General features: G+C 50.0%; 1 protein-coding gene across 7 annotated transcripts; it reads left to right on the top strand.

Moving 5' to 3' along the window:
- Positions 1-2,094: 2,094 nt before the first annotated feature.
- On the top strand, positions 2,095-9,388 carry DNAJB2 (DnaJ heat shock protein family (Hsp40) member B2). 7 transcript variants are annotated; one of them, XM_069104492.1, is made up of 11 exons: positions 2,135-2,341; positions 2,738-2,835; positions 4,019-4,128; positions 4,511-4,564; positions 4,770-4,883; positions 5,409-5,486; positions 5,738-5,837; positions 6,099-6,169; positions 6,506-7,081; positions 7,895-8,045; positions 8,324-9,388. In XM_069104492.1, exons 2-10 carry the CDS (start codon positions 2,771-2,773, stop codon positions 8,011-8,013), a joined length of 1,287 nt encoding a protein of 428 aa, XP_068960593.1. In that variant the 5' UTR covers positions 2,135-2,341; positions 2,738-2,770; the 3' UTR covers positions 8,014-8,045; positions 8,324-9,388. The 7 variants fall into 7 exon arrangements, with proteins under 7 accessions (XP_068960590.1, XP_068960591.1, XP_068960593.1 ...); XM_069104493.1 differs by having other exon boundaries at positions 2,136-2,341; positions 7,997-8,045; XM_069104491.1 differs by having other exon boundaries at positions 7,895-9,388.
- Positions 9,389-10,104: the final 716 nt, after the last annotated feature.

The raw sequence follows: 10,104 nt of genomic DNA on the forward strand, positions 1-10,104 counted from the left end.
TTTTAACAGTATTTGTGTCATGTTTTGCCAATATGGCATCATTTGATCCTCACTACAACCCTGGAAGGTATGTGTGTTGTTACATTTCCATTTTACAGATGAGGAAACTAAGACCGATAGAAGTTAAGTGACTTGCCCAGAGTCACACATCTAGTGAGTGTCTGAGGCTGGATTTGAACTCAGATCTTTTTAACTTCAAGTACTGTGCTCTATCCACTCTGTAATCTAGTTTTTTCAGCACTATTACACTAATCTAGACAAAAGTCAGACTAAGGTGATGGTCATGTGAATATAAAGAAGGGGAGAGATGTAAGTAAAGGGAGGATGTGTAGGTGAGGACTGATGTTCCTGGGGTGACTCAGTAAATAGAGCACCGACCCTGGAGTCAGGAGGATCTGAGTTCAAATTCAGGACTTAGACACAACACTTACTAGCCATATGACTTTGGGCAAGTCACTTAACCCCAATTGCCCTGCCTTCTCCCCTCCAAAAAGTTTTTTAAAAAAGCATATGAAAAAAAAGAACTGATGTTTCTTCACAACTTATTGGGTATAGGGAGTAGGGAGGGGGAACATTATGACAAAGAGGCTGCAAACATGGGTGACTGAAAGGGATAGATGCCCTAAGCAGAAATAGTGAAGTTTGGAGGAAAGGGAAGGAGGTAGGGGTGGGGATAAATAATGAGTTCCATTTAGAGTACGTTGAGTTTGAGATGACTGGGGCACATCTACAGGGAGATGTCCAACAGACAATTTATGAGGCCTAACCAGAACTCCAGGGAGAGATTAGTGCTGGATATGTAAGTCTGAAAGTCATTTGCCTAGAGATGCTAATTGAACCCAAGGGATCTGATGACATCAGTGAAATGGACCAAGCCTTAGGGGACACTTAAGATTAGGGGGCAGGACCTTGAAGACCCAGACCATATCTTTTTTTTTTCCCCAGACCATATCTAGAAATCTTCTGTATACCTAAGTTTCCAATACAGTGTTGGCACAGAGCAAATGTCAAAGAAATATTTGATAAGGACTAGATGAAAGTAAGCAGAGACTCAAATTGAGTTCTTTACACCTGCATTACGTGGTGGAACTTGGTGATTCTGAGTCGGAAGGGAATAGAGAAGGGCTAAGTTTGGGGAGGAAACAATGAATTTAGTAAACATCTCTTCCAACCTCCCTTAGGAGGCTTTCCTTCCCGGAATCTGCTATTTCTAAGATAAATTAAGCTCCTTGAGAGGGATTATTTATTTAGGTGTTGTTTGTTTTTAATCTCAGTATTCCCCACACCTAGCACAGTGCCTGGAACTCCATAAACACACTTGTAAAATCGATTTGCATGGTAATATGTTTTGCATGATTGAACATGTATAACCTGTATCAAATTGCTTATTGTCTCAGGGAGGGGGAAGGAGAAGGGAGAGAAAACATTCGGAACCCAAAAACTTTTTCAAATGAATGTTAAAAATTGTCTTTACATATAACTGGGGGAAAATAAAATATTTAAAAATCAGTTTGAGTTGAAGGGATTGGTAGGGGAAAGAGTTTTGTATGACTATACATATTTGTAATGGATTTTATTTTTCTTGCCTTCTCAATGAGTGGGGGAGGGGAGAGGGAGATAATTTGGAACTGCAAATAAGATCAAATCTAGAAGAAGAGAAATAGACTGTTGAGTTTGGAAAAGGGGGGCCTGGATTAAAATTCCATTTCTCCTGGGCTGTGTGACTCGGTACAGCAGAAGGCAACGGTAGGCACTTAATATTTATTGATTGACTGATTGGAATTAGGGAGTCCGGGTTCGAATCCCAGCTCTGCTGAATAAACTACGTGTGTGACCTTGGATAAGGCTCTCTCTGAGCTCAGGTCCCCGGTTTAAGGAGGCCCCTTCCTGCTCCAGAGTCACGATCCCTAGGTTTTCTGTTCGTGGGTCCCGGACGTGTATGCGCCCGGGGAGGGCTGTTGTTTCACCGCACACAATGAATGCCAGAGGGAGATTGGCAACTTGTTTGTGCGAGCCTGTTTGCCTGGCTGGCCCTCTGTTTTGGAGCGTGCGTCATCCTTGGAGCGTGTCTGTCTCTGCCTAGGCCTGTCGGTCCCGTTGTTGGTGTCGTCATGGTACGAGCCCAAAATAGCTTCGGCTCCGCCTCCACCTCGCAGCAGCGGCGGCAGCTCGCCCTTTTTCCCTTCCTCCCCCACCTCCAGTCTCCCAGCCCGACCCCGAGCCAGCTCTTCGCAGTCTAGTATTTTCCCTGCCTCGGGCGCATGCTCGGACTCCTTCCCTAGGCGAGCGCTGGGCCGAGCTACGCAGTTCAGGAGCCAGAGCCGGAGCGAAAGCGGCCAGTGTTAGCAGTTCCCCAGACAGGGGGCGGGGGGCGGGGCTCCGCTGCGCTGGAGGGCTGGGGGCCCGGGTGGCCTGGGCTGGGGGAGGGGTGGGGGAGGGACCGGTTCAGTTTCCAAGGGGAGGGGGCTGCTGGGAGTGAGCGCAGGGAGCTCCTATAGGGCTAGCTGGGCCTGAATTCAGTTTGCTGTATGGGCACCAGCCAGGGCAGCAGGGTAGTATTGGGGCTGGTTATTACACCTCCTTGTAGAGGAAGGATGGTGTGGATGCCTCACCCTGAAACCCAGAGAGGCTCCAGCTGCCCTTCTACTTAGGAATTTTCTCTGGAGGAAAATGTTCCTTCCTTCCCATCACTTGGGGAAACTCTCCAGTCTCTTACTGACAGATTCCTCTTCTACAGCCTCATTAGGGACAGATAGACAGCCGGGCTGCTATGGCATCCTACTACGAGATCCTGGATGTGCCTCCAAGTGCCTCCCCTGATGACATCAAGAAGGCGTAAGTGCCCCCATCCCTGGGCATCAGTGAGGCTTCTCCTACTCCCAGGACACTTCCTCCTGGCACGCCAGCACCAGTGGGTGTGCCGGGTAGCAGCAGTGAGAGAACAGGGCCCTGTGAAAGATCTAGGGCTTTCTCCAAGTCTCATGGATTGAGGAAACACTGAGAAAGCTCCAGAAAAATGAAGGCGTCATATAGTGAAAAAAAAAAAAAAGAAAGAAAGTCCTGGACTTGGAGTCAGAGGTTCTGGGTTGGAATTTAGACTCTGTTACTAATAACTGTGTGATCCTGGACAAGTGAATTCATCTGTCTGATCTTCTGGTCCCTCATCTGTAGAGTGAAGGGACTGGGCAAGATGATCTAAGGTGCCTTTCTGTTTGATGGCAATGATCCTAGGAAATGCTTGTGTGGCTTTCACCGAGGGTTCCTTTCCTGAACCCAGTCCCATTAGATTTTAGGTTCTCCCTTTGCTGGAGATGTTCCTGGGCAGCCTGCTTTCAGACTTAGGGGACCTTGATTATCATGGGATGGAGTAAAAATGGAGCTGAGGTTGAAGGGGCAATGTTTAGGGAAAATGGAGAAAACAATTGCCTCTGTCCCTTCACTGGCCACAGCAGGCATGCATAAAGATTCCTGGTACTTCTGGGGAGATCCCTTGGAGGAATCAGAGTGGGACTGCTCTTCCTTGATTTCATCCTCAACAAACATTTATTTACTCAGCACCTACCGTGTCTAGGGTACTTCTGCTAGCTGTTGGAGGGGGTAGAACAGGGTGGAGGGGTAGATAAAAGCATAAAACACAATCCCTGTCCTCTAGTGGTTTACACACTAGTTACTGAAAGGATATACAACAAAATAAAAACAATCCTGGCAAACCACTTCCATATCTTAGCCAAGAAAAGCCCAAATGGTATCACGAAGATATGGAAGCCACTACTACGAAAACAATGATGATGGCAGTGATGATGATGCTGACAATGCCAATGATGGCGACGAGGACAAAAAATAAACAAAGCAGAGGGTGGGGGTGAATTGCCTAGTAAGGTTTACTTTGTGGAAAATGAAGTGGGAGAGAAGGAGCCCTTGGCAACCTTGGGCAAATACTAGAAACAAGGAGGAAGTGGGAAGAGAGACTGAGGCTCAGGAAGACCCTTCTCACACTACCTCCTATCCCCTCTTGTAGCTACAGAAAGAAGGCACTCCAGTGGCATCCAGACAAGAATCCTGACAACAAGGAATTTGCAGAGCAGAAATTTAAGGAAGTTGCGGAGGCCTATGAAGTGCTGTCTGACAGTAAGGGCCTGAAGCCTGGTTCATTTTGGACTATAATTTTCATCTGTTCTTATAGCCATTACCCCTTCCACTATAGACTCCTTTTCCCTCTCTCCTGCTTCTGTTGTGGGTCTCCCTGGGATAATGTATGTTCTACCTCCTCTCTGAAGGGGACATCTGGAATTTTCTTTTACTTTTTTTGGTTTTAATCCTCATTCTTGTTCATTTTGCATAGATCTCTCCTACCTGCTGACTCTATAGCCAAGGCAACCCCAGTAGGGACAACCTCAACCAGTCCATAGATGGTCCCAGGATTGTGGCAGCCAGTGGAGGGAATGGAAGGACATAGCTGTGTTGTTACCACAGCCAGTGGGGAGAGCTGACGTTTACTTTTTTTTTTTAGAGAATAAACGGGACCTCTATGACCGCTATGGCAAAGATGGACTGTCTGGGGCTGGTAGGTGGAGTTGGGAGAGAGGGCGATGGGTGTATGAGATGGTGGGATGGGGAGGTTAAATAGTCAATGAACAATGAACAAGATGAGTCACCCTCTCTTGAGAGTGTTTACTGCTCTTGGGAGCAGGTCCATACAGTCTCCATACAGTGCTCCACCTGGAGCAGTGGACCATATATTTGTCCTGTCCTGTCCCCCCACCCCTCAGCAGGTTCAGAATCTCCATGGGCTGGATCTGGCGGCTTCACCTTCACCTTTCGAAATCCTGATGATGTCTTCAGGGAATTTTTTGGGGGCCAAGACCCATTTGCTGACTTTTTTGGTGAGTACGTGATCAGATATCCCTTTTCCATCCTGGTAATGTTTTAAAACTAAGGGTGGGAGTGAGAAGACCTGAGTTCTTGAGGCAAAAACAATTTGTCAGAGATAAGCTCCAAAGTAATATTATGGGGAAAGAGGGGGATATCTTTGGGGGCTCTCAGGAAAGAAAGGGAAGCTGAGGGAAGCTAAGATTCTCAGTGAGAATCTTTCTTTCCTTCTGTCCAATCAATACTGAGATATAGAAACTATATACAGATATAGAAACTGAAGCACAGAAAGGGGAACTTTTTTTGGGGTGGCTAGGTGGCACAGTGAATAAAGCACCAGTCCTGGAGTCAGGAGGACCTGAGTTCAAATCCGGCCTCAAACACTTAACACAAAAACTAGCTGTGTGACCTTGGGCAAGTCAACCCCAATTGCCCTGCCTTCCCCCATCCAAAAATCAAAAAAACCAAAACAAAACAAAAATACAAACAAACCCCCCAAAAAACCACTCAATACTGAGGGAATTGTTTGTTGTTTGCAGATGACTTCGGCCCAGGTCAGAGCCCACTGCGTTCCAGAGCCTTTTTTGGTTTTTCATCTCCCTTTTCTTCCCGTCCAGGTAGATATTGCTATTCCTTCCCATTACAGCCCCTAGCTTTCAATTGTTCCTTCTGCCTGCTTTCCAATATTGGCTCAATTGATCTGCAGGCCCCCAGCCTACTCAACTCTGCTCCTGAAGCCTTCCTAGTCAGGAGGTCTCAAGAGGCTTGCTCATTTGGTTCCATAGCTGCTTCCTACATCCAGTCCTTTCTTTGCTGGTGCCTCCAAACATTGGATGAGTGTTTTTCTCCTTTCCCCTCATCTCTACAGCCTTTGCCTCATCCTTCTCCTTCAGTCCTGGGGCCCATTCACTACGTTCTGTGACTACCTCTACCACCTTTGTTGATGGCCACCGAGTTACGACTCGAAGGTAGGCTCCTTGTAGCGTGTGATATGGACAGAGTATGTAATCATGGATTGGGAGACTCTAGACTTAGCTTTTCATTCTGGATCTGCCAAATGAAAGGGTTGGACCAAATGATCTTTGAGGCCCTCTCTGGCTCTAAAATGCTCTGATTCTAAGGATGGGGAGGGAATTGTGGGTACAGGAGTTTGGAGATTGTGGGACCCTGGGGAGGATGTTGGTAAGTGGGGTACAACCCAGTGAAAATAACTGTGTTATCTATTACAGAATCAGGGAGAATGGAGAGGAACGGGTGGAGGTTGAGGAGGATGGGCAGCTGAAGTCAGTCCTTGTCAATGGTAAGAGGTGGCATAGTTATGCAGATCCTAGACAGGAATTCCTAGTTTCTACTCCCCTTTCTGGGTTCCTCGTTGAGAGGGAGAAGTTGTCCTTTGGCCTATTCATAAGGCAGGAATTTGAGGGTTGGGGCCACCCATGGGCATGGGAAGGATCCTGAGAAGGCACTGTCTACTTGTGGGAGTACTCTGGTGTCATGGCACAGAGGGGGAGAATATGAAACGAGATAAGGAGGATTGTGCTAGGGACCAGATCAGAGACACACGTGGGAAAATAGGTGAGGACCCATAGCAGGTACTGGCCTAGAGGTCAGGCAGAGCTTTGATTATTTCCTATAGGAGTCCCTGATGACCTGGCACTGGGGCTGGAACTAAGTCGCCGCGAGCAGCTGCAGTCGACCAAAGCACCTACTGGGGCTCTTCCAAAGTCATTCCGTGTCTTAGGCCTCTCAGACAGTGACCCTTCTGATGAAGATGAGGATATGCAGCTTGCCATGGCCTATAGCCTCTCTGAGAAGGAGGCAGCTGAGAAGAAGGCTGCAGGTGGGCGGCGGGACAGTGAACAGCATGAGAGTCCTGGGACCCCGGCCCACGAGGCGGCAGAAAAGAAGGCCGCAGGTGGACGGTGGGGCAGTCCACAGCAGAGGAGTCCAGAGCGCAGGACCCGAGAAGTAGCTGAGAAGAAGGCCACAGGTGGGCAGCAAGGAAGTCAAAAGCAGAGGAGTCCTGAGTCCCGGCCCCGTGGGGCAGCTGAGAAGAAGACCACAGGTGGGCGGCAGGGAAGTCAACAGCAGAGGAGTCCTGAGACCCGGGCCCAGGAGGCAGCAGAGAGGTCTGCGGGTGGGCGGCGGGGCCGCCAACAGCAGAAGAGTCCTGAGACCCGGGCCCAGGAGGCAGCTGGGAAGAAGTCTGCAGGTGGGCAGCGGGCCCACCAATGGCAGGGACATCCTGAGACCTGGGCCCAGGATCCGGGTGTGGGGGTGGTTCAAGAAGGGGCAGAGAGTGTGGCCAGAGAGCCCAGCCTGGCTTCTGAGGATAAGGCATCTCGCTGTATCATCCTCTGAAGACGAGGTTTCAGCCCCCTTAAGTCAGCTTTCTGGGAGGTTCTCCTCCTGCAGCTGGAGCTCAGTCCATACCCCTAACACTTTCTAAGCTCCAAACTCACCTCCATGGCCCCTTGGGCTTCCCTTCTTAACCATTAGCCCTGACTCAGGCTTGAGTCTGCTATGACCATGGGGTTTGCTGCTGCTATTGCTACTGTTGATGCTGTTCTTGGCTTATGCCCGGCACAGAAGAGTCAGGCTGTGTCAGGTGGGACCTGGGCCTTGTTACTAGGAAGGGAAAAGTTCATCAGGAAGGAGATTACTCTTGGGCAGGGGTCAGTGGGGGTCTTTAGGAAGAGAACCTGAGGGCAGTGGTATGGGCTTGTTGACAGAGACTGAATTCTGTCCCTGGGGTTCATTTCCATCTTGTATATATGATGGGGTTTGTAGGCAAGGCTCAGCCTGGAGTTACCCTGGATCCTGTCTTTGGTGGCACGCTTTGTAGCCTGGCAGAGTCCGTCCTAGAGTGGTGGTGGGGTGGGATGATATGAGTATCAACCTCTGTTCCTCTTGTACAGTTGTAGACCATCTGCCCCTTGCCACGTGGGTGGTTTTGGGGTGAGGACTAAGGTGCTGTGATGAGATCTGACTGTCTCTGTTGCTTACCTCCTACAATTCCTTGAAGCTGTACCCGCTGCTTCTCCTTCCTCAGACACCTCTCTCTTCCCCCCTTCCCCGCTGGCTGGCTGGCTAAGATACCCCCTCCCTTTCCCTCTTCCCCCACAAGGCCTTGGCGCTGAATGAGGAAGAAGCTGGAAGGGCCGTGGGTCTTCAGGGTAGGTAGCCTAAGGTGGCTAGAGAGTACATTTAGTAGCCCCTTAACTCCAAACCCAGATCCATTCCATTCCCTTCTTCCTCTAGTTCTTCCTGTCCCCTGTTGGGGTGCCCAGAGAGAGAGGGATGGTTTGGGGTAAGGGATGATCACCAAGGCTTCCCTCCCCTCATCTGAACTCCAAGGATGAGGGGGACTCCCTGACTTGGCTGTTGTGCTCTGCTCCAGTCTGCTTGGCGCTGACCCTTCTTTCCTGTCACCCCTGCCCTGCTCTCTCCCCAGATGTATTCTGAACTGGATGTCCGGGACCCAGAGCCGTCGCAAAGCTCCTTCAGGATGTCGCCCTTCCCTGGGTGCAGGGTGGGGGGGTTCCCCTCCATTCCTCTCCCCCATCCATGCTGAGCTCTGAGCCGTGGCGTGGATGGTGTGCTTCAGGGGCAGGTGGGCGGTGGGTTAATAGTGGTAGACAACAGACTTCCTAGGGCGCTGTGTTCAATAGCCCTTGGAAACTACATGTCCCATAATGCTGTATACCCCTTCATGAATTGTCTGGGTGAAACCGTGAGTGGTGTGGGAGCAGTGCATCCTAGGACATGCAGTTTCCACCAGTACCAGCCATAGGCTGCCTCTCTCCTGTCCTATGAGGACACAGAGGGATCCTATCCCTCTTAGAGTGGGGAGTGTGTGGGTACATTGGGGAGAGGGAGAGTCGGGGCTAGAGATAGCCAGCTAAACCCTAGGTTCCAACTCTATCTCACCATTGGACTCCACTGGTTGGGAGAGGAGGAGCCAAGTCCTTCCACAGTGGGTTTGGGGGAGAAATAATGGGAGGGGGGAAGCTTTATTCCTCTGTGCAGGGACGAGGCATGGAAAACAAAGCAGCCTCCCCCTGCCCCCCCCCCAACATGCTGCCTAAAGGGCAGCAGGACCAGCTGACTGAGGAGGGGCCTTTGAAGGCAGTGGCTGGCTGACTGGGTGGGGGCATGGGTGGAGCAGTTGGGTATTTGTTGGGTGCGGTGTGGAGTTAGGAATGGGGTGCGGAATGGGAAACTGGAACTGGCCCCAAAGGGCTGTGAGTGTGAGTTGTGCTAGGGATATCTGAATGGTGTTTGGGAGAGGGAGCTGCTTGTATGGCCCCCTCCAGCCACAAAGCCTCTTCCATTCATGATGACAGAGCTGCCCTGCCTCTTCTTGGCCTAGTGGGGCCTCCAGGAAGGGAGGAGGTAGGGGGGAGAAGGCAGGAGTGCTCCACCATGTCCAGCCTGTGACGGCCTGCTAGGTCAGTGTGTGCTTAGCTCAGATTCATGAGTGAACCACTGGAAATCAATAAACCTGATGAGATTTGGAGACTGTCTTTGGAGCCTCCTTTCGTGGACCAGCTCAGGAGAGATGGGAGGGGCAGTTCAAAGTTGCCTGTTGCCTATTCCGGTCTGATTAATGAATTGTGGAAGACCGATCTGCTCCATGGACAAAACTCCCCATCAGAGTTGGGTTCAGTTTCTGGACCCTCTGGGGGTGCTCATCGGAAGCTGAGATCCAAGTCTAGTCTTGGAGCTTGAAAATCAACCAACTGGCTGATAATAGCATCTGCTCACTGAACACGGAGTGAGGAGGCATGGTGTATTGGAGAATACAGAACTTCTGATCAGGTTTGAACCTCCCCCCACCCCATTCACTAGATGTGTGACCCTGGGCAGGTCATATACCTGAGTTGTTTCTCCATCTGTAAAATGGGAGTAATTACATCTCTCTTACTGGGTTGAGGTGAAATGAAAATGTATGTAAAAGCTCTTTACAAACCTTAAAAGTGCCATTTAAATGTGGGCCATTACAGATTTAGGCATATGGTCACCTTCAGGTGGGCCTGCTGATCCCGGACCTGGGGATGCCCTCCAGGAGCCCTAACTGCAGATACACGAGGGGCTTGTGACACCTAGCCGACCCTGGATTCAGCACCACCTGACTGGACAGGCTTGGAGGGGAAGATGAGTTTGCCCCTGACTGAAGCTTTTCAAAATCAGCATCCAGATTTTATAACTGTAGGACTATAAGTGAATCTGTGG

The sequence above is a fragment of the Petaurus breviceps genome, unplaced genomic scaffold (genome assembly GCF_028583685.1).
Source record: "Petaurus breviceps papuanus isolate PSGF00001 unplaced genomic scaffold, PetGlider_PUasm1.0 688, whole genome shotgun sequence".
Classification (NCBI taxonomy): domain Eukaryota; kingdom Metazoa; phylum Chordata; class Mammalia; order Diprotodontia; family Petauridae; genus Petaurus; species Petaurus breviceps.

Bases quoted from the DNA above. Each gene is read 5' to 3' on its own strand.
- DNAJB2 (XM_069104489.1), top strand. From the start codon at position 2,771: ATGGCATCCTACTACGAGATCCTGGATGTGCCTCCAAGTGCCTCCCCT. The intron at 2,836-4,018 runs GTAAGTGCCCCC...CCCCTCTTGTAG, and splicing joins CCTGATGACATCAAGAAGGC to CTACAGAAAGAAGGCACTCC. The intron at 4,129-4,510 runs GTAAGGGCCTGA...TTTTTTTTTTAG, and splicing joins CTATGAAGTGCTGTCTGACA to AGAATAAACGGGACCTCTAT.